This window comes from Bactrocera tryoni, chromosome 3, assembly GCF_016617805.1.
Source record: "Bactrocera tryoni isolate S06 chromosome 3, CSIRO_BtryS06_freeze2, whole genome shotgun sequence".
In the NCBI taxonomy this organism is placed as follows: domain Eukaryota; kingdom Metazoa; phylum Arthropoda; class Insecta; order Diptera; family Tephritidae; genus Bactrocera; species Bactrocera tryoni.
Genome location: NC_052501.1, coordinates 14,542,947 through 14,567,162, shown reverse-complemented (window position 1 = coordinate 14,567,162; position 24,216 = coordinate 14,542,947). Strand labels below are relative to the sequence as shown.

At 40.8% G+C, this 24,216-nt stretch overlaps 1 protein-coding gene across 1 annotated transcript; it reads right to left on the bottom strand.

Moving 5' to 3' along the window:
• Positions 1–1,512: 1,512 nt before the first annotated feature.
• On the bottom strand, positions 1,513–13,073 carry LOC120773030 (protein dopey-1 homolog). Its single transcript, XM_040101960.1, has 10 exons — positions 12,921–13,073; positions 11,381–11,562; positions 10,372–11,305; positions 9,947–10,266; positions 9,521–9,866; positions 8,515–9,452; positions 3,591–8,455; positions 3,090–3,285; positions 2,676–3,021; positions 1,513–2,610 (listed from the first exon to the last, which is right to left on the bottom strand). Exons 1-10 carry the CDS (start codon positions 13,071–13,073, stop codon positions 2,389–2,391), a joined length of 8,502 nt encoding a protein of 2,833 aa, XP_039957894.1. The 3' UTR covers positions 1,513–2,388.
• Positions 13,074–24,216: the final 11,143 nt, after the last annotated feature.

Genomic DNA, 24,216 nt, shown 5'->3' with positions numbered 1-24,216 from the left:
GTACGCACAAATCAACTCGATAAATTTTTTTCTTAGATTGTTACAAGCTTTTTCATATTCGTTGAAATTTGATCTCCATAGTTTTGATATTTTCTGTTCCATCGGCCAGATGGCCACAGCTACGTAGTTGTAAGAATTCCTGCAGAAATGTTTTAGGGAATCTACTTTATCACGGGCACAAAGCATTCAGTCATACAAGGTCATGAAATCATCGAAACCCTAACTCTTTGTAGTCGTTAATCCACATCGAAAACGTTAAAGAAACAGTGTTTGAAAATAGTCACCTTGGCATCATAGAGAAGAGGATCTCAGCATCTCCTATTGATCGACTAAACATATTTCGGCTATGAAGCGTGTCAGACTCGTACTAAAATACCTGAATAGTTTGTAAAAAAAAAGCGTCGCGTAGAGGTCATAAACGAAATGCTTGACAACGTAGCGGAGAACCCTACATTCACCAAATGCGTCGAAGGTGTCGAACGGTCTAGCGAATGGCTTTTGGGGCGCCAGGACACTTCAGGCCTTCCAATCCGAAGCTTATGACTAGTTTGTGGAAAACAGTCTTAAGCGGCATTCTTGCATTGGCTGCGGCGCTAAAACAGCTGTCATTCAAACTGGCTGATCAAAATCAGAGTAAAGATCTTTTTATACCATTTTATGTAGAAGTAATAACTTACGATGATTACCATGGCAACGGTGCAACTGTTTAACATTTTTTCTTGTTTTTATGTAATATCATATACCCAGTAAGTATGGAATACTCCCCACATACACATATACAAATATTTATTGCATTTGTTGCGTTGACAAATACTCGGCAATAAATAATTGCACGCCTACACAGCGTATTTGCGTTAGTATTGCCTTGTAATTGCAGATGGCAAAGGTTAACAGTGCTCACTAAGCGGTCAACGATACTCACATGCACTTGCTAGACACTCCTGCAGCCATAAGCAGCACTTGCAGACCGCACAATAGCACAGACTACAGACAATTGAATACACAAAGTTTTTATTTAACAAACATAATTGCACACAGTGACAGTTGATGAGGCAATGGGGGTGGCGAGGGGTTGTTTTGAATGCATGTTTTTTTGTTTTTGTTTATATTTGTGATTCATTGCAAACTACACCGCCAACACCAACACCAACATTGACACCATCCGTCTTTCAGCTACTTTATTGTACACGTTACATCATTTATCATCGTCATCTGCTTAAACATCATTATCATTTTCTTCTGCTTCTTTTTCAACATTATCATAATCTTTTTCTTCTTCATTATCACCATCATCGTTTATATCGTCATCATCATTATCTTCTTTTTTTCATCATCATCATCATCTTCTTCCTTTTCATCATCATTATCCCCTTTTTTTCATCTTCATCATTTTCTTCTTTTTCATTATCATTATCATCTTCTTTTTCATCATCTTTATCTTCTTTTTTTCATCTTCATCATTTTCTTTTTTTTCATCATCATCATCTTCTTTTTTTCATCATCATCATTTTCTTTTCCATCGTCATCATAATACTTCATCATCATCTTCTTCAACATAATCATCATCATTTTCTTCTTCATCATTATCATCCTCAATACATTTATTACATCTATCTGTTTCGTCAATTTCTCTTCGTGTTAAAATTCTATCATTCAAATAGTAAGCTGTGGCCTTTGCATTGCCAACAATTTTACACTACTGAGCAAAAACTCGAAACAACACTCTATGCATGTATGTGTGTATGTACTTTTTATATATATTTTTTTCTTTATATGTATGCATGTATTTAATGTAGGTATGTATAAGTATATCATAATAATGCAGCGCATGCGCAATTACGCCATTTTTCGCATTTTTTTTATAATAATTGTTGTTTTCTTTCTTTTCTCTTTTCGCATATTAGCTAATAGTAATTAATTATATAAATACAGGGCGTTAATATTGGTAGGTATAAGTGTGTATGTATGTGTGTGTATTTTTCTTCTTAATAGCCATTTAGCTTAAAAGTCATTAAAATTGTGGTCCGTTACGTTTGCTTTAATACATTTATGTTCCCTCCTTCCACACTGCTTGACGCAAATATTCACCGTTATTCTAACACTATATGCTTTAACCGCCTGCGTTCTTCTTCTTGTCTTCCAACTGCTGCTGGCCTTTACTCAAACATAGAATGGGAAATTACTTTTTTTAGTTGTTGTTGTTATGGTGCTGTGACTATTGCTAAGCGTGTAGCTCGTCTCTGCATGCGTCGACTGTTGCTGGTGGTGCTGCTGCTGGTTGTGATAATGCAATAGTTTGAAGTGACAAGCCGCGGTGACGCGACTGCTGAAAGCGCTACCGCTCGACTCCAGTTCGCCGGCAACTTCACGGATCGCCGTCACTAACTTTCACCTAGGCGTCGTGCTGGTCGGCATCTTTTCCAGAAAATCCTTAGCAAGCACATTTTCAATTTCGGCCAAACAGCTGGCGACCTCCTTATCGATATCGGCGTGATTGTGTGGGTTCGGGCAATTGACGCTCAGTGTTGAGAAGAAACCGTATAGATCTTGGAGAGAATGAATTTGCTGGAAGGTGAGCATTAAGTGGCGGCCACGTTTTACGTTGTTGGTCTGCAAAGCAAAAATATGTATATAAATACAAACTTATGAGCTTAAAATGCCTTTGCGAGTCTTACCGGCGAGTGCACTGCATACTTCATGTCCATCAGTCGGCCGATGCGTCTTATGTGCGGCACATAGATTGTCGTCGGCAGTGTGGCAGTCGTCGTCAGCTCATCACTGCTGCCATTCATAATCGGCACCTCCTCGTGCACATCGAATTCGGTGCCCACGAAGGCCCAACGATACATTTGGAAATGTGGCAAATTGGTCGCCGGCAGCACGCAGCCCAATTCCAGCAGCTTCGACGCTTCCAGTTGCACCGAACGCCAGTGTGTGACTTGATTTTGTGAACTCAAACCATTGCTGGAGGAATTCGATGACCATGAAACATCCATGCCGGAGAGTAAACGCATTTGTTGGCTGTCGTTTGTAACAAGTAGCAACAATAATTAAAATGATTGTTTTTTATTATACCGAGAAAAGCTCACCTTAAGTCCTCGCCATCGGATTTCAACTCTTGCTCCATGGCCAAGAACACATGTACCATCTCGGCGATGATAATGGGCCACAAGGATGTCACGTGATCGGCTGACATGCGCAGCAGGAGCACACGGAAGCAAAGGAAAACAGCTGCTTGAACGGAGGGCACCATGGAGAGAAGGCGTAAGCTGTTGGCTAGTTGTTCTGCAGAAGAAATTAGTTTATTTAATTTAGAAATGTTCATGAGATAAGTGGTTGAGGATTAATAAGGGCAATAGCAATCGGTTTTGAGACATTTTAAATTCATATAAACACTGCCTACAAAGCGCCTAAAAGTATGCAACATTTTCAAAAATTCAAAAATAAGCACTGCATACATTTAAGGAGCTGCCAAATCATCAAAACAGAAGACAAAATTTTTTCAAAACTTTCAATCAACCGAAAGAACCCTAAATGTAGGCAATCACAAATTCCACGAAATATCAACTCATTCATTAAACGAAACTCACCTTGTATTTCGGGCATATACTTGTGGTACTGATCGAATTCACTGCAGAATATCACAAAGGCCAAACGCTTCAACAACATTGAGCGCTGCTCGTATTCCTGCTCGCGCGACGTGAAGATGTTCAAACTGCCGGTTTGCGTGAGCGACACCCGACTCATCAGTTCGCGGAATGTTGTATTGTCGTAGGTCATCAGACTATCCATAATTTGCTTCCAGAAAGGTAGCGAGGAAATATCCAACTGGAAGAAGGAATTATCCAGCAACAAGTCGAGCATGTCCTTGCGCCACGCCTTGCGCGTATACTGATAACCACTAAGGCTGGCCAACAGACTGGAGCAGGCATAGAAGGAGGGCACATTGCGCGCCGTGTGATTTTTCAGGTATGGCGTAATGTTGTACAACAACGTCGTTATAATATTCACCACCTTATCCTTCTCCTGCGAGCCATACGCCACATCCAACAAATTAGCTAAGGTGGCCGCTAAAACGCTTTGCGCTTGCACGGCATACTGTTGCTGTTGGCCACCGATGCTATCGCGTAGACTACCCTCCGAGGTTATCGGCGAGATGTCCTCTTTGACGGCGAGGTTACGACGCAACCAAGTGGTTTGCTCCAAACACGAGCCAGCCACATTCGACAGCGAGTCGACCAGCCGCGCGGTGACGTCATGCAAGTCACGTATGTCCTTTTTGTCGGGGAACGGCATTTGCGGACAACGTTGCACGAACTCATTGAGCAACATGAGCAACACAAACTGTGCGGCTGGTGTGAGGTTGAGACAATCGCGCAATAGCGCTAATAGAGAGCTCCACGAATCGCCAAGTTGTGGCGCAGGTGCGGATTTCATGTAAAAATAGAATAATTCTAAGGCGCTCACTTCGATGGTGAGGTGCACGGGTGGTCGATGTATGGGCGGCGGATTGCGCACCACTTGATGTAATGTCTGCACGAACGAGTCCATCGGCATGACCCGTATGCTGGAGACCAGCGTAACGAGACTCAACTGTTCGGCGCACGCCTGTGGCGCCGAATTGCGTTGATACTGTTCGGGTATGCTGAGTGAAGAGAGCGGTTTGGCGCGTTTGGCATACGCTTCACCGCGCTCTTGCCAGGTAACGGCGACGGCTGCAAGGAAATTCGCGCCATGGTGTAGCGACACCGGCGATAGGAATTCCATTAGCTGTTGCTTGACCGGACGCACTTGACCCAATTCACTGTCCCACACAGCCGCAACGCTCGTAACGATGCGCGAGAGATGTGAAAGCACGGCATTGCGCGCAGCTAGCAGTTGAGGATTGCGTGGCGCCTGCGCTTCCGAGGATTGTGATGTGGCGGCAGCGGCCGCAGCAGCGCTGGACAGGAATGAATGTACAATGCTGTTGAGTAGTTGGCCGGTATTGGAGCTCTGCGCGGAGACGCTCGTTTGTGGATAGGCCTGGTTGAAGAGGTGTGAGAGCGTGGTCTGTTGTGTGTTGTCGAGTAGACAGTAGTGACAGAGTATGGTAATGGCTTCTAGCTGGGAGACAACGTAGTCTGGCGGAAAGCCACTCTGCTCCTTCAAAGACAATTTCGCTATGCGATCAATATTGTGACAAAGCTGATGTACGACGCTGATGACGATGTTCGTTAGCGAGCCGCAGCTAAAGCAATTCAGCGATGCAGTCACCAGATCGGTCCAGTTGCGGTGTAGATGCCGCAACTGATCATTCTGTAGCGCGCTTAGCACCGCTGCCAGAAACATTGGCTGCTGACTGATCAGACAGTTGGGCAAGTATTTGACATTCGTGGCGCTTGCTTCGCCCGCAATGTTGGTGAGACGCGTCGGCGATATATTACCGGAGGTATCTTCCTTGCTGCTACCAGCGCCGTTTGCGTTCGACCCACTGTTCTCTTGCTTCAGCAGCTGCACTTCATATTCAAGTTTTATCACAGACATGAGTAGGCGCAACAGCTGTAATTGCAGCGATTCGGCGTGCAATTGATCGTCTTGGGGATTGTTGAAGCTCAGTATGCGCGCAGACAGCGTATCGGATACGCGTTGTTTCTGCTGGCGCTGTTGGCCGCTAAACATGCTCACCGATGCGTTGAGACAATGTAGTATTACTTTTTGTAGTTTGCAACGTGCCATCAAGTCGGCAATGTAATAGGCCAGTCCCTTGCCCATGCCGCGCACAATATCAATTAGCTCGGCGCATATAAGCGACAGCAGTTCAACGCTCTCCAACTGCACGCGGCAATTGCCCATAACATCTTCGGCGTTGGGTGCATCGGCAGCGCTGTCCGCATAGCGCGCCTCATGATGGAAGAAGCCGCGCGCATAATAGAGACAAATTGTGACCAACACCTCCAGATGCATGCAGGCGCGATAGCTCTGCGCGTACTCGGTGTTATTGATGCTGCCCGTGAAGCCCTTGCCCTGCATGCATTTGCGATGGCGTATCAGCAGCTGTTTCAGCGTGCCACTGGCCACGGAGGTGGTGATGGACAGACAGAGGAAAGTGCGTGTGTCACAGGTGATGATGTTGCGTAGCGTTTGGAATGCGTACAACGTTTGCTTGGTGTCGTAAGCGCCGCTTGCATATATCAGCATATGCTGGTAGTAGGTGGGCATTTGGTCAGTGGCTAGGCGCGCGGATGTATCGCCTGCGCTTATGCTTGAATTGGCGCTTTTCATTGATGAACGTTTACTGCCCGCATCGCCCCCAGCGTTGCCGTTTTGTTGCTGCTGTTGAGCGGCGGCGGCATTTTGACGTAAAATCTGCAAATTCTGTTTGCTCTTCTCCAGTGTTTCCTGTGTGAGCGCCCACTCGGATTTCGGTTGGCTGGGCTTCTGACTTGTCTCCAAACTAAGCGTGCGTCGTTTATCCTCCACATTTATAGTGGAGGCGGTTGTGAGCGAATTGGATTGTGAGCGCGATTCGTAAAGCTCCTCATCATCGTCGTCGCTTTGCAGCGAATTGCATGTAATGGGCTCCTCCTGCAGACTGTGCGGCCCGGCCAGTCCAGAGTAGCTATTGTTGCTGTCCGTTGAGGTCTTCGAAATGCAGCTCATGCGTTTCTTATCACTGCCACCAGGCGACTTTTTGCCCGCGACATGTTTCTTCTTATGCAGTTTTGTTGTGCCATGCGCGCGCTTATGCTTGCCGTTGCCCGCGTTATGTTGTTGCTGTGTCTGTGGTGGTGTATCGATTGGTTGCGCGGACGTTGGCGCTACTACATATTTGAGTGTGGTCTCTGTCGCGGCGCTTTCGTTGGCACTACCATTGTTGGCGCTGAAGTATTCATCGGCTGCATGCGCCGAGTCATCTAGTATACTAGAAATGTGTGTTGGCGCGCCCAGTGAAGAATGTTCGTCGGTTGTTGACGTGACCGAAGCTAAGCTCGAATCACCGGGTGTCTTTTCGCGCGTTAGTCGGTACGTTTTGCGATTCTTCGTGCGTTCGTGCTGCGAAAGTAACTCAGTTACGCGTTCGCAGTCGCCGACGAAACGTTTGAGATTGCCGCCCACACCGGTATTGCCATTACTAAGGACACCAGCACTGGAGCTGATCGTCAGGCTGTCGTCCTTCTCTACGCTGGTTTCGCGATTTTCCGATTCCGAATCGAACATGCTGCTCTCCGAGTCATCTGTGTAGTCGTGTTCGAAATCATGCGCGTCCAACTCCTCCTTATCATCGTCCTCCTCTTCGGCAGCATCGTCATCTTCAACTGCGCTCTTCACGCTTTGTGACTGCTCTGCTGGCTTTGCTGTGGAATGTGCCTCACTTTTCGAGGTCAATTCGTGCATTTCGCACTCGGTCTCATTGTCTTCGGCATCATCAAAGTCCGGCGAGTTGTCCAGCGGATTGACTATGAGTCCTATGGTGGCGTCTGGTATTTCTGCAGCGGGTATAGTTTGTGTGGGTGTTTTGTCGCTCAAAAAATTCGATGTTTTATTTTTGCTACTCAAAGCTACACCGAAAATCTTCTTGTGGAAACTACGTATGGGACTGCGTTTCTTGTTGCTGGAGGTGTCCATGTGATACTTAATGTTGCCATACTCAGAACTGATGGCATAAATATCACGTTCCAGCGAATTGTCGCTCTGCGCGCCGCCCAACTGTAGCTTGTCGCTCGCCTTAGCTTGTCCATTACCCTCTTCGCCGCGCTCCTGCTCCAGCACGTGCAAATGCATAATGCTAATACGCTTCGTCTGCGGACCGAGTAGTATTTTGTAGAGCGGCTTAATGAGACGCGGCAAATCGCCGCGCAGCAAAGCGGACTGCAACCATTTGGTGACACAAGTGCGCACAGACATATATTGCGGCAGCGCCAACGTATCCAATACCTTTAGCAGCGTTTTTTCGAAACCCTTCGAGGGCTGCTTGTCACGTCCCAAATGCCAGAGCAGCTCAAACTTGCGAAAACTCTTCGATTCGCTCTCTTTGAGCTGTTCGATTGCTGCGCGCGCTACTGGACGCGCTGGTGAAGCACACACCAATTGCACATCACGTGCGCGATCGTAACGGTAATTACGTAGTGCAGTTTGCGGCAACATACTGCTGTATTGTTCGCCCCAGCTGGCAGCGGCCAAGGCATCGGCGGCGGCAAATTGCTGATGCATGCTATGCGCATACATGCGATTGCCGATGATGGTCTCCACCAGGCCGCTCTCCAAGCAGTTGTGCAGCTGATAGAGCAGCGATGTGATCTGCGCTGGATCAACACCCGGTTCGCCCAGGTAATTCCACAGTACAGAGGTGATCAGCTGGAAGATGCGCGTTTTGTGTTCAATATAGCTGACGTGACCAAATTTGAGCAGCGGCAGCATCACCACGAAGGTCACACCGGGGCTGGTGGTGTGTTCGATTTGCGACTTTAATAGGCTGGAAAAGAGTGGAGTTGTTATTAGTTGTTGTTTCAGTGTAAATGAAGTTTTTCATACCTTATTAAATCGAAGAGCGTCGTTATCGCTGCTATCTGCATTTCCTTGTCGCTTTGTGTGTACGCCGTAACCAGACAGAGCACCTTCAACCAACTCGGTATTTCTTTGTCATTCTTATCCAGCACAATATTCTTATTGCAATTGGGGAATGTGGACATTTCAACGAGCAAATTCGCTGCCAATTTGATGGCGCCACGCAAACTATTCGATACACGTAGATCCATGAGCGCTTGTATGCGTTGTTCGGTTCTGTCATCGCAAGTGATTTGCGCTTCGTCGCCATCATCGCTCGCATCGCTGGTGGTCGAGTCAGTGCCTGTGGCCGCCGTGTGTCCCAAGGAGCGATTTAGTAGGCTGTGCAGCTGTTTGGAGCGACTCATTACATTGACGCGTAGCGTGTCAAAGAGTCGCTCGATCTCTAGGAGCCTTTCGGGGCTTGCGTCTTCATAGATCTGCTCATTTTGGAAAATGTGCTCCACACTAAGCGGCTGTTCGCGTTCTACTTCGACTTTAATGCGACATTTCTCTTCGTCCACGGCAGTGGCGCGTTTAATTTGCAACACGTGACGTGTCAAATAGAGTTCGAAGAAAATCTCATATTGTCTAATGCATTTTTCTAGTATTGAGAATTCTTCTTCGTTGTTGGCGTTAGCGTCGTTATAGTCGAAAATCAATTCCTCCACACGATCTTTGGCCAACTGCTCGGTGGCCGGTGCGCTCTTTGGCAAATCATCAGTTTCGTCCTTGGTTTGCAGTAAAGCTGGATCGAGCGATTTGGGTCCGCTGAGTGCGATGTCCTTGGGACGCGTCTTCTTGGGACTGGTGCGTATGCGCATATACGGTTTTGTGGCTTTTGATTTTAATTTTTTAATGCTCAATGGCGTGTCCAAGTCTGAGGAGGATTGTGGCTCGATAATTTGTCCGGTGTCGGGGCAAATCTGTATGTGCAAAAAAATATTTTACTTTAATTTAGGAATATTTGCGTATAATTTGTTGCATTTCAAACCTCTTTGTCCAGTTCAGATAGCTTCGATGTTGATTTGGCCTTCTTCTTCTTCGGACTTTTGCGCTCCATATGTTGATTGGAGTTCGAACGCCGCATTGGCGGCTCTGAGTAAGCGCTATGTGCGTAACCGCCCTTATGTTTGCCATGCTGAGACATGCCATTGCTGTCGTCACCGGAGAAATGATTTAACTTGGAATCGGATTTGCTCTTCTCCAACGCATACATAGCGCCAGCAACTTGCGCAATCGATGTGTTCTTCAGCACACTTTTGTTGGCGTTGCCAGCTTTCTCATCGGACGATGAATAGTAGCCGTGATTGGTGCGCGGTACAAGCTTTATGGGGCTACTGTGTGTAGGAAAAGAAAAAAAAAAAAATAAACAGTTTTTGAAATATATATTTTTTTAGGTTTCATAGAGTTTACTTACGTAATCATGGGCTGCACGCGTGAAACAATTTTCATGCAAAGTTTCAACGAAGCATTTACTTCGTCACTATTTATATTATCTAGGTGTATGGTGAGCATCTGTGTGATAGCTAGAAATACTTTTGGCAAATAAATGCGCGTCGTTTCATTGTACATTTCCAAGGAGATGGTTTCAAGTAAAAATTCGGTTAGATAGCATATTTCCACCAGACTAGGATCACCAGAGCCGACTTCACATTGAAACTTCGTTTCATTGCTGTTGCGCGAAATGCTGCGTGATAATTTGCCTCTCGATTGTGAGCGACTCATCGATTTGTTGGTCTGAAAAATAACGAACATTAAAATAAATATTTAAAAAATATAGGTTATGTTGAAAATACGTCACAAACCGAAAAGGTTCTTGAACAAACACTATCATTTACTCACCTTCTTGCACGACTTGTCATACATGCTCGTCATGAAACTCCAAATATACACTGGGTCGAATGTGGCGAATAACAGATTGGCTGACTTGACCACCTCCGCATTGCTGCTGCTCGACAACGACATCGTGCGTATAATATCGCAGAGCACATGGTCTAGCACAGCGCTACCGATTTCCGCTTTATCCAAGAGTGACACCATTATACGATATGGCTTCACATCTACTGGATTGCTCTCCAAACTGAATTTCAGTGTACATATTAAAGATTTTATGACAATATGTTTCGAATGCTTCTCAAAATATGTTTCCGTCTCGGCGGGTGCGCCATCTAGAGAGGCTGTGTCATAAGTGGGCGAATTCTTAGCCACCTCACTGCCAAGCAACCACGAATATAAACGTCGATTAAGTGACATATCACGTCGTAGTATTGTATTCAAACCATTCGTAACCAATTTGATGAGATCCGCTTCGGTTAGGTAGATGGTATGCATGGGAAAGCCAAGTAGTAGAAATTCTAAGGTATTACGTTGTACTAAAATGACGCTATCATTGAGGCAAGCGCATAGACCGGACATCATAATATCACGATTGTGTCCCATAATAAATACTTGTTCCTGCATGCTCAATCGTTTGTTGAAGTGTTCAAGTAGATAGGTGACAGCAGGCAAACGTATTGAAGCATTTGTTGCCATACATTCCCAGAGCACGGTGTAAAAGTGTGTTGGATTGACGGCGGTGCAGACTTGCGTAAGCAGCGAGTTGGTGCGATCGAAATGATCTAAGCCATTCTCATAGCCAGGCAGTACACCGCTGAGAAAGCCACTAAGCGCTGGACGTAGTTTATCGCCCAGTGGCACAAAGTAGGTCTCATAAATGCCCAAAAGTGCGGGACGCACATTCATTGCCGCATAACCGAGTAGTGGGAAGAGACCGGCGCTGGTTGAAAAATAAGAAAATATAGATGTGTCTGCATTATAATAATTTATATGATGTAAAGTCAATGCAACGAACCTGTATATGAAAAGCTCTTGCGCCAAGCGCTCTGCGCCTGTTTTGCCGAAGATAACATCGTAGGTCTCCAGTGCTTTTAAATGCACACCAGATGGCAGTGCTGGATGCATGCATTGCGCCAAACGTTTTGAGATTTTTATGCGTCGCGGTATTACTTGGTATTGTGTATTTCCGGATATTGCCTGCAGAGTAATGTGTATAAAATATATACATAAATATGTCTATTATTTTAGTTGAATGACTGATAAAATTTCCAAGTCCAGAAATTATAATACGATTAATGGTAATTTACATGCACACATGTCCGCATATGTAATTATAAAACAATTATCGTTGAAAAAATAATTAGAAACCACAGCAAAGGGCACAGACATTTTTATCAGTAATTTTTATGTGTATATATGTTGAATTTTAACAGCCCAAATAATGAACATACGTGTATGCATCTGTACGTAGTAACAGCACTTTGTTGACCTTTAACTTGTTTCCCTGATTTTTTTCTCACTTATCACCGCTCATTTTCGTAAAGTACCAAATTTAATTTGAAAACAAAGAAATTCTTTATCGCTTGCATAAATGGTTGTAAAAAACCTTAAACGTGTGAACTGATAAGAATCACGTAGAAGGCTCAGTGACCCAATGTTGTAAGCAGACCAAATTTTAAGAAATAAACTTTACTTATAATAATTTCCATCAACAATTAATAATACATTTAATTCGTATCAATCAATATTTATTCACGCTTTTATTTTTACTTCTGATGCGTCAGTGTAGAGAGTGTGAGGATGTGGTCAGTAATTAATTTAATTTGACCACACTTTATCATAAACAAGAAAAACGTTAACTTCAGCTGCACCGAAAATATAATGTGGTTGTCTAGTTTCAAAAGAGCAGCTTCTTGATAAGGAAAGTACATGTGCAAAATTTCAAATCGATATCTGAAAAACTCTACTGGCTTAGTCGCCTATATTCAGACACACGGACATGGCTAAATCGATTCTGCTCGGTATGCTGAACATTTTCATATGTATTTTAAATGGTCTGCGACGTTTCCTTCTGCGTGTTAAAAACTTCGTGGCTTACATAATATACCCCGGTTAGGGTATAAAAAGAAGTACTATACTTATAACTACTAGCAGCATGTATGATATATTTAACTACCAGCTGTTTTGCCTTAAAATTTATTACTCATCCAACAAAATAAAATATAGTTTGAAGCTATTTATCAATAAAGGGGGTAATCACAAAAGCAATGTAATATATTTCAAGCTTTCGTGAAGCACGTTTTATTATCAATATTGCCGCTTTTTATCTTTAAGCATATAAATAAATAACTGTGTATGAGTCAGTTGTAAATTATCTGCACATTTATCTATATTTAATTTGCACAATACTTTTAGCCAACTGTCAAGCAAATAAATATTTGCAATGCATTCCATTGTTTACATATGACTTCCTCTTTAATACATTTGAATTGACGATTCACCAAATATCATTATGACTTATGTATGTATGTACGATCAGCATATGTTCATTTTACCTTGCTAAGCTTGCCAAGCGCTGATATAAGGTCAGCCCATTCGCTTGAATATTCAAAGTTTCGTAACGCTTTATCAATATTTGACATATAATTACGATATTTCCCTTCCGCCAACAATTTCTTCTCCTCCATCAAAGCATCGGCTGTATCCATTTTTCATTTGTTACTTTTATTATCTTTCCAATTGTTGAATTAAATTTCCAAGGAAATTAAATGTGATGCTTGTTGTAGAGTGTTTTATATTTGTGGTAAACCTGTAATAATACAGTAATTAATTATAAAACATACACATATATAATGCAAATACAAAATATGCAAATGAGATTTCAAATGAAAAGCTAACTTCTACTAGTGTTTTCTAACATGTCTAAAGTAGTGCGACCATTTTAAAAATATTACTAATATGCTGCATGACATCTGCTCATTCCCACAACACTTCAAATTCCTATAAAGGAAGTATAGAATGTAGCACATCAATTATTGCAACTAAAATGGAAAGTTTATAGAAAAATCGATTGACATTGAACTCTGCCACTTGCAGATTTACAGATTCACATTACAAAAGAACACTTGTTGCATTGCGACGTGTGCGAAAGGAAAACGCCAAGTCAATTATGCCACACCATTACGTCCATAGCAACCATATTGTGCATACATGTATTTGAATTGTTAATGTTCAGTATGCAGTCTTTTGGAATTTCTAAATTTTGATTGCAACACATTTTCTTAGTTTACTTTTCAATTATGTGGTTCTTGGTTACTATTCCAGTGGCTGCTGCTGTGTAATAAATGAAATTTACATGTACGAGCTATATGTATGTATTTCCCCGTAGACGTCTCAGAGTTTCACTAGATCAGCGATAAATTATTAGTGTTGTTCACAAATGGCACGAATCGCAGCGTCGAGCATTCACTCGAATTCAAACGAACTGTTTTGTGTGTGAGTTTGCTTTCAATTATTGCGAATTTAATTCTATCGCTCCGTCAATCGAGCGATTGTTTATTTACTTCATTACGTTTTGTTCTCAACACAACTACTAGATGTATGTAAATATTCGCAATTTTCTTGTGTGGGTAACATTTATGTTTTGATTTTTTGTTGCATGTATTTTGCTCTGCTTTCGTTTTTAACCCTCCGCCCCTTCCTTCCTGAAATGTGATGTTTGCCATTAACTTATATGTCGCGCCGAGGGTGGCTGTGTGTAAATCGTACAAATCAATGGAAAGTGAGACCACAAGTTAATGTTGCTTTAAAAAGAGCAAGTCTACCTCCATCACTAACTACCAGACATATGTATGTCTCGTCTGGAACTAAACAATAACAACAACTTCTTTGTTAGATTCTGCCCACAGCACTGATTGTTGTTATTTTCAAGTTGTAGGTGTTGTTCCAGCATAAATCTAATATACCTTTACTGCGTTGTTGCCGATGACACACCAGTCAATCAGCCAATGCCAACCCAATTTAAAACTTTCAAGTATTATTTTTTAGTTTTACTTCACTTTTTCTTTCTTTCAATTAGCCAAATCCATAAAATTTTCAACTCATACTACTTTTACATTAAAATGTTTTTCCACCTGCAAAATTTGTTGCAAATCCTAAAGTTGTAAGTAAATTATATTTGTATCACATAATTGTGGCTTTCGATTATCGTTTTTTCGCAAGAAATGTAAAAATTGCAAACGATTGCAACAACTTCAAAGTGAAAAACAGTGAAAAAATCTGAATGTATATTCACTGACGTAGAATAATCTGTTTGACAAGTATGAACAGTGCTGCCCAGTCTGAACAACCATGGTTGACGTTGCCAATGGTGTTATTTAGGGAAATAATAATTGTGATTTGGTGATTTTAAATTTATTTAAGTGGTGATATTCTTTTAATAATTTTTTTGGTATCTATAGTTTTCATAATAAGTATTATTTATGTTTCCTCGAACAGTTTTTTTTTATTTTACGGATAAAATTATTCGTATTATTCGTAGACTTCGACGAGCCGACTATCATAGCCGACTTATGTAACTTGGTAGTATTTCGAATATATGTACTCTATCTTTCCCCATCATATCTTCACGGGTTCGTTCTGTAGGGTAATGTCCAATGATCTCCAATCTAGTGAGCCCATATACAAAATAATGTCTACTTGCATTTTAGTTCCTCTTGTCATAAGAAAGTTAGATTGGTATGTCTTCATGAAACCGATCGAGAACGTCTTCACCATTATACCCACTTTTACGAACTTAATCGTTGGCGACTAGGGATCTTATGTTCCCCTGCTTGAAGGCTGGATAGATAGACTGACTTTGATATAATTGAGATCGATTCTAGAAGTTCGTGACCCTTCGATGATAATTGGTGTAAAATCTTGTCTCCGCAAAGCCACCGTATACACCACAGAGGAATTTCGCTTTCAAAATCGGAAATATTGATATTAAAAATTTGAGATGCACAATAGGAGATTATAATACCGAAGCCTTCGACAACACCAAGCAACAAAGAAGAACCATCTTAATTTTTTCTTCCATAGTAAGGAAGTTACCGCTGAAATTTTTCCATTATTCAGTAATAAAAAAACCAAAATTCCTTAGATATCTTAGAACTACAGACCTTAGTTTTTTGTTTCATTTTCATATACCGATATATGTAGCTCAGCGAATTAAGACACGGCGGCTACGCTGGATGAAAACACTCCAGCTCTGAAAGTATTCGATGCAGTACTCAGGGGAAGCAGAGGAAGACCTCCACTCCGTTGGAAAAACCAGGTGGATAAGAACCTGACAACACTTGGAAGCTCCAATTGGTGCCAAGGAGCGAAAATTGGCGCGTTGTTGTAAACCGCGTTAGCGGTGTCTACCCCAATAAAGAAGAAAAATACCTTTTTTTATATCCGTTCTGTCATAAAAGTAATCCAGTAACATTTGATTTGTCAAATTTTTTCGGTATGGTCAGCCATGCAATGCCACAAGAAGTGATAAGAACATCTTGCGTATTTCCAGAGATACTACTGAATTATGTGAGTGGTCGATGGTTATGTGTGAATCAAGTATCAGAAAATAGAACAATTAAATAGTGGTTCCCTTCGCCGAAATTTCTTTGACCGACATCCAACTGGAGACTGGCTTGAAGCAGATACATTAAGTCGAAGCTCGATATCAGCATATCTATTGTCGACGAGTTTTTTCCGTAGAGTTAAGCTAACCTTATCATAATTGCGATCTGGATACTCTAGTCCTAGCACTTCACCGACAGCCGATTGAGCCAAACATTGTTATTGTTTGCTATTGGTGTCAAAGGTCGCACTTCTATCGTTTGGAGCCGTACTTGCCATTGCATAACCAAGAGTATCATCACCACTCAAGAAACTCGTACTCTTCCACAAATTATTCCACAATACAGCCATTGAGGGTGCGAAACTGTGTCAAATGCCCACTTAGTAGACATCGCACTAATTACATTGTTGAAATTGAAGAAATGTAATGAATGATTTGAAGTACCACCCGCCGCTTGTACGAAGTACGTATGCATTTCAATTGCTCTTTCAAAATAGACGGCGAGCTCTAAAGCTTTGTCAACTCCAAATATTTCGAATAGCCTTGAACTCTTTTAATTTCAAACCAATGTGTCACGTTCGTAATGCGTTTACTTGTAATTTTTTTTCTTTATTTATTATCATTACAACACGACCGCGTCAGCGGCGTCTTCGTCCTCTTCTTTCTTTCATTGCAGGCTTGGAAGAGTTAATGCGTGAGCTCGAGATTTTTTCTTCGTAAATGAAGTCAAAATAAACCTCGGTTCAGCTGATTTAATAATCATTTTGTTGTTGTAATGTGTGTTTTCATTAAGCCACTGGTGGTTACACTTTGGCGCCTCGATTTCGTGATGTCATGACACCTAACGGCTGGCGTGACGTAGCGCCGATTAATCGAATTGGAGCAGAACGCAATGTTTTTGTATTTCTCTATAGGTATTTATGCATGTGTGTGTGTGCTAATAATGCAGATTTATACTGTTTTTCTTATTTTGTGGAATATTTATCCATTTTATGTTGATTTTATTTCTGATTATACAATAGCAAGTGCCATTGCGTGCTGGTGATGCACTTTACGAGCGTTGCGGGGCTTAGCGCCTCATTTATTGCGTGATAAATACTAGGTGTCGATACTGTTATTGTAAGTGATATATGTATGTATGTAAAGTACGTAATAACGTAGGCTTAAATTATACAGAGATTACACGACAAGCGGACAGCCGACAAGCTTTATGAGAACTTTTAAAAAAATATATGCCATATAAATATTACATAGTACGTATGTATGTATGTATTTATAGGCGAAAAATACATCTAAGCAAGCCAACAAGGTAACTTCCTCTGCACCGAAGCAATAATGCCCTTTACAGGTGAAATTCTTATAAAAGTTGATCCATTTCGAGGTTCCCTCCTTTTTAAAGAAAAAACACAAAAACTTCAAATTTAATGAGAAATGTTTTTTATCATTCGAAGGAACAATCCTTGGCATTTATTTTTTGAATATTATCTTTTTCAAATGTTCGCCGCGGCTACGTCTCAGATGGTCCATCTGATGAGTCTAATTTCCAATGACTCGTTCGAGCATTTCGCCTGATAACTGGCGAATAACACGCGTGATGTTTTGCTCCAAGGCCTGAATCGAAGCCAAAACATTAAGTTATCTGCTCACCGAAGTGTTCTTCCAATAAATCTATTGATTAATGCGATGTGTGGGAAATGACGCCGCCTTGTTGAAACCAAATGTCGCCGAGACCGTGAGCTTCAATTTCAATTTCAAGCATCAAATAGTCGATTATCTTGGCTCGATAACGGTCGCCATTGATTGCTATGATCTCACCTGCAAAATTTTGAAGAAATATAGACCGATGATTTCACCCATCCACAAATAACACACCAAACCGTTGATTTTTTGGGATGAAATGGCAACTCTTGAATCTCTTCAGGTTGCTATTCGTCCCAAATGTGGTAATTTTGCTTGTTGATATACCTATTGAGCCAGAAATTTGGCGCTAAAATGTCGGATTTTCTTAGAACGTTTTGAAAGCCTATAGAGCGAAGCGATGTCGAAATTTATATAAGTATAGGTCTTACATTTTTCCTTCTGGTTGTTACAAACTCCGTGGCAAACTTAATGTACCATGTTTCGGATAATAAATAGTTTTGCGATTCTAAGCATTTTGAAAAATGCTTATATAATCCTTCACAGAATCCTACACAAATTGTGAGATCGTTCTCAAAGGCGAAGAAGAATAGACACATATAAAACTAGGTCCTGTACATATTATCTCTTTTATAATGTTTTTGGCAGTGACCGAACAATTTGCTCCCAGAGACATTGCTCCCTTTCGTCACTAGACCTTTGCGGCGGCAAACATTGTAAGACTTGCTTAACATTCGGACAGATATTTTGGTCGATTTTTGTTTCTTGTTCGTCACTTTCTTTTATTATCTGACTTTATGAATCTTTCATATAAGTTTCTCCCGTTTCTATGACTGTCTTAGAGCTATGGTAGTGAGTTATTCTCAATTTCCAACCCTTTAACCTTCTTAGCCTTATGTATATGATTTCTACATCAAAAGCTTAACCGAGTTGGGGAACTAATGCTTTCGTTTCTAAGTAATACCGATTTATTCACATTGCCCCATTTTTTTGCAGTTGTATATTGTGCGGAACATAGATCTATTGGTATACATTCGAGATCAGAGAATAGTCAAAACAAGAAATTTTACCCGGCGATCAATAAGTTTGCTTGAAACTTGGTGTTTCTAATGGAATCAGGGGGCCGAGGTCATAGAAAATGTTACAGAAGTGTTTTGGGGAGTCTATTTTTTCACGAACACAAGCATTTGAGTAACACAAAGTAGTCATTAAAGGTCGGTCGTAACATCATCGACAACTTGCCTCATGTAAGTCACCCATCCAACTCTGTTAATGAGCATCGGAACAGTTACAGACGCAGTATTGTATCGTTGTCAGCAGAGCGATAGCAGGAGATCTACAAGTAAAAGTCTCTTATAGATCACCTGAATACATTTAGGTTAATGTTTTGGGTATGCAGCATATCAATGTGAGACTCGTAACAAAATCCTTGAATCTCTTGCAAAAATGGTGAGCAGACGTCGCAAAAAGAATGCTTGACTACGTAGTGAGGACTCTACATTCATCGAAAGCATCATTACCAGCGGCGAGACGTGACTCGAGAGATCCAGCGAATGGAGCTTCAAAAATGAGCAGAAAAGAAAAAAACAAAAGGAACTGAAGACTACTTAGCCGCGACTTATAACAAATGGATGGAAAATTGGATGCGGAAGAAGCGATTGGTGTCATTCTTTGGGAGAGTGATTAAAGTACTGATGTGGGTTGTTTATATGGAGGTCGCTTATCTCTCGTTATCTAAAATATAAATTTATTGGTATTTTCCGTTCCTAATTTCCCCAAAAATAGAGTCCCCTCCTTTTAGTGTTTGTAATACCTAACTATAAAATTATTTGTATTATACCCTAGTAATAGATTACATTTCGGTATATTCATTTAAACTTTTGCTCTCTGCCTCTCACATTCTGCGCACTTTTGTTAGCCTCTCATTCATTTGTTTGTGCATAAATTACTATAAATTAATTTAATGCAAATTGCATATTAATTACCAAATAACAAAAGCAAGCTACTGCTTCCACTACAAATGGTATTTGCTTCCAGGTAGGCTGCTTGTAGATATGCAGGTTGGCTCATTAGCATTTTACACCTTTGGATGCCCTGTAGGAATCATATACACTATACTTGCACTTATAAAGGTAGTAGTGTACGATAGCTGCACTTAGTGGGTTTTCAATATGACTTGGTGAATTATATGTACATATATGTAAAGGGTGATCCAAGTACAGATAGTTTTTTCAATAGCACTCATTTTTCGCTCAACGGGTATGTAAGGAAGCAAGATTGCCGCATATGGGACGAAGAGCACCCTGAATAGATTCAAGAGCTGCCATTTCATCCAGAAAAATCAACGGTTTGGTGTGGTTTGTGAGCCGGTTTAATCAGCAGTCCATACTTCTTCAAAAATGAGGCCAGAGTATACAAACTGACCGATCAAAATCAAGTTTAAACATTATATCTTCGGTGTACTCGAACTGTATTTTATTGTTTTTGCGGAGTATCTTCACTTCGGATTTATTCAACAACTTTCCTACTGGGCATTTAGTCAATCTGCCTCACGCATCGGGCAATTAACGATAATGGTCACATGTCAACGTCAGTTTGAATTATGCGTGACTAAAGTGACGACAACATAAACGCACACCAACAACAAAAAAAAACAATAAAGTGTACGCAATTAAATTAGGCAATAAAAACCATAACCTCTGATAAAACTAAACTATTTTTTTCAACTTTTCGTTTAAAGGTTGTGCTTCTGTTGTGGTCATGCTTGTCAACAAAGTCTCACATTTTTGATTTCATTTATAAAATGTTTAATTTAATTTTAGCGCTTTTTGTTTACGCACTTTGTGAGCGTTCAACATGAAGTTCAATGCCAAAAATTTGAATGCTTTGCGGTTATAACGGTGCTGAGCTGCGTCGTGCGAGTGGGCGCTTAGAAAACCGTTAGGTTGCCTTATGATTAGCTGGAATTTGTTATGCGTAAGCGTTTAATTTTTATTATCTGAAATTGACTTTGATTTTCAACAAAATGCGCATAACTTATTTACAGTTATTTTATTGATTTGTGCTTCGTGTTTCGCACCTTCGAAACCCTCGTGCCGAATATTCGTTCAAAGTGCGTAGTTTTTATGGATTTATCATTCAATTCAGCTGTCCGTCGTAGGTCAACAAACAAGAGTCAATGACAGCCATGGAAATATATTTGCACCCACTTTTTATGTGGCCTACACGCCCTTACAATAACCGTTAAAATTGGAGCATTGAAGCGAAATTTAATTTGTATTCGTTCGAAATGTAATTGTATTCAATATGTGCGCTTTGAACATTAATGGAACATAAATCAAAGCGGCATTAAAAATAATATTGCTAATTGGTAGTAAATTGATAGTAAACGGTAATTTATGAACATTTGTGGTTATAGGCTCGATGATAAAAATAATAAGGGAAATTACAGGGTGGGACGTTAGCGAAATTAGTGAAATGTGCGGAAGATAGCTGTTGAGGTAGGTCTCTGTTTCAAGAGGGCGCGTAAATATGAAACAAAGCGGCGGCGGAAAAAGATAGTAGACGGTATACTATTAGCCTGCTCCAACCAAAAAACAAAAGGAATTGTAGTAATATAGTCCCTGCAAACTTCAAAGAAGTAAAATGACTGGATATATTAATTCGGGTAGATGGTCCATCTTATCCTAGGCACAATTCTAGAATTTATTACAGTGCTGGTACTGGACGTCACACTGTGGAGAGGGAGGGTGTAAAAGACAATAGATGAGGTGCAAACCTTAGGTTAGGAAAGGTTAGATGGCTGATTTAGAGAGATCGCTATATATGTATGTAGGCCTTTGTGAAGCCATAGAAAAGAATAATTCCTATGTTCGAACTTCTAAATTAGCAGAACGCTTAGTGGCCAATACAAATTTGCATAGGTTTCTAATTTCTATTCCTGCCAGTTCGGTGGGATGTCTGAAGGTATGTGCTCCCAAGTGTTTAAGACTTGAACTCTCAAACGCGCAACAGTTGTTTCTAACTCGTCTGCTTCCATGAAGCTTCTGGCGTCTGGTAAGATTCCCAGCCTTACAGCATGAACGCCAATAGGGCAATGGCCTGTTAAAACTCCCACAAATAGGGCTAAGTTAGCCTTACTGAGGGCAAAGAGATCACTACAATTCTTGCAATCGATCTTGGGTCAAAAGGATTTTGCAACAGCGCATGTACCATTGGTGGATCAGCGAAGGCTAAACTCCCGTGAAGCACCGCCGCGCTCCCATTCTACTCATAGAATTAATAATCAATTTTTGGGAAGCTCAAAACGCTTTACCGCTTCTTCAAAGGTTCTGTGATTAATAGCTAGGAGCTTTATAACGAAAATCAGGTTCTGTAAAAAATGTGTTTCAGGCGCTATGCTCAACTTATGGACAATACAAGCGGCGTACTGAACGTACTGTTCGCAACACCATTACTCCTCTTAAGATCCAGAGTTCATTATTGGATAATATTCGACCGAAGAGACCACTTCTAACACGCAGTGCAGAAAATATAGAAGCCATAGCTGAGAGTATAGACGAAGACGGTGGAGAGTCGATTCAGAGCCATTCGCAGCAACTCGGACTGAGGTATGGAACGACTTGCACATTTTACGTCGAGATCCTAAATTGAAATAGTACAAAAACAGTTTGTGCAAGAACTGAAGCCGCTCGACCTTCCCAAGTGACATCGCTTTGCTTTATGGGCTCTTGAAAATTCCCAAGAAGATCAGACGTTTTCGTTTGAAATTTTGTGGAGCGATGAAGCTCATTTCTGGCTCATTGGGTAAGTAAACATACAAAATTACCATATTTGGGGCGAAGAGCAACTTGAAGAGATTCCAGAGCTGTCATTTCACCCAGAAAAACAACGGCGTGTGGTATGTGGGGCGTTGAATTATCATCGGCCCATATATCACGCCATGATAACCGACTATTTGATGCCTGAAATTGAAGCTCGTGAAAAAGATCTTCGGAATGGATCAGCGATCTTTGAAATCAAACGCCATTTTGACACGTCATTAAAATCGGTCAGCCATATATTCAGTTTCAGCGCTGCCATAAAGTGCGCAATATTATGTTAATCGCAAATATTTGGTGCAATTACCCAAAAATCCCCAAATCCATCAGAAGTTCGCATAATTTCACCATCACATTTAAATGGGTCCATAAAATCCATTGACAAATTTTTATTGACCAAATAATTGACCACACTCCGACGCCACTTGAATACACATTCATTCGTAACGAAAATAAAACAGCTATGCCAAACGGTTTCGTGTTTTCAGATAATCACAAAATGTTGCAAACACAAATTTCCGACACTTTGACGAACCAATTCGTCACGAGGCACTTTAGAGTACTTACATTTGCGCATAAATAATGTAAATAAACAAAGCAATTTAATTTAATTTAATACATTTGCAATAAAAACCCATTAAAATGCGTATTGTAGAAGCGCCGTTGCCAGGTCGGGTTGGCTTGGGGGTGCAACGCGTGTGCAACGTGCTTCGCGCGCAAATTCGCCGCAACAAATATTAATGAACATAAATTTTAAAAATGCCTGCAACAACAAGCCAACTGTATTTTTTAGTGATTTATTTATCTTTTATTATTTTTATTTTTATTTTTTATCGTTTTTGTTTATTTTTCTTTGTGAACTGCTTATGGGTTTGTTCAATTGCCACTTGAGCATTTGAATGCGTGCTTTTTGTCTATTTGTTCGCTAACGCTGCCCTACATACGAGCAAATTGAGGCAACGTTACCTGCAAGTCAATGCCTGGCTTCAATGCGAGTCCGCCAAATTACCGCCCACCAACAATTGGTGTTTGCCAACAGACAAATTCGTTGACTGATGAATTGGTTGTGGGTGCTCTGTGTATGTATTTATGAAAAGCATGTATGTTTATAAGTGCGAATTTTGCTATTAGCAAACAGAAGCAGGTGTGAAAGTGAGAGATTTATGTATATGTATGAGGAAGCTCTCCGATTCTTTATCAATGATTTATCTTGTCAAGCTGTCTTTGGCTTGTGGTGCAAGGTTAGACATACCAAAAAGTGATGGAGCGAAGTCATTAACCGCATTAATTGTATTTCTGCTGACTGAATTTAACATTTGTGAAAATTCGCTTTGGCCAAGGTCTTAATAATAGTGTTGAGTTGCTTAGTTGAAGAGACCGAAACCCATACCGTTGAATAGTAAATTTCCTGAAGATCATAAAGAAGAATTCAGTTTTTTCATGATAAAATTTATATTTTTTCTTTAAACCAAAATATTGTGGCTATAGTTATTTGGATGCGGTTTTTCCTTTTTAATTTGAACATTTTTTTTAGAGTGTTACATGGGTTACCTCGAACAAATAACTGCTTATATTCAATATTTTTTTAAATATAAAAAATTAAATATTTTATTTACAATTGTTATTATTCCAACGATAAATATTTTGTAAAGACTTTGTGATATTTTCAAAGAAAAATATTCAAAACTCGATCTTCTCGTTTACTTGGCTGCGCCCTCTAGATGCACTGCATATTGTAACTCTCATTCTTTTAACTTGTATATTATTTTTTACTTCAAACTAGTGGGT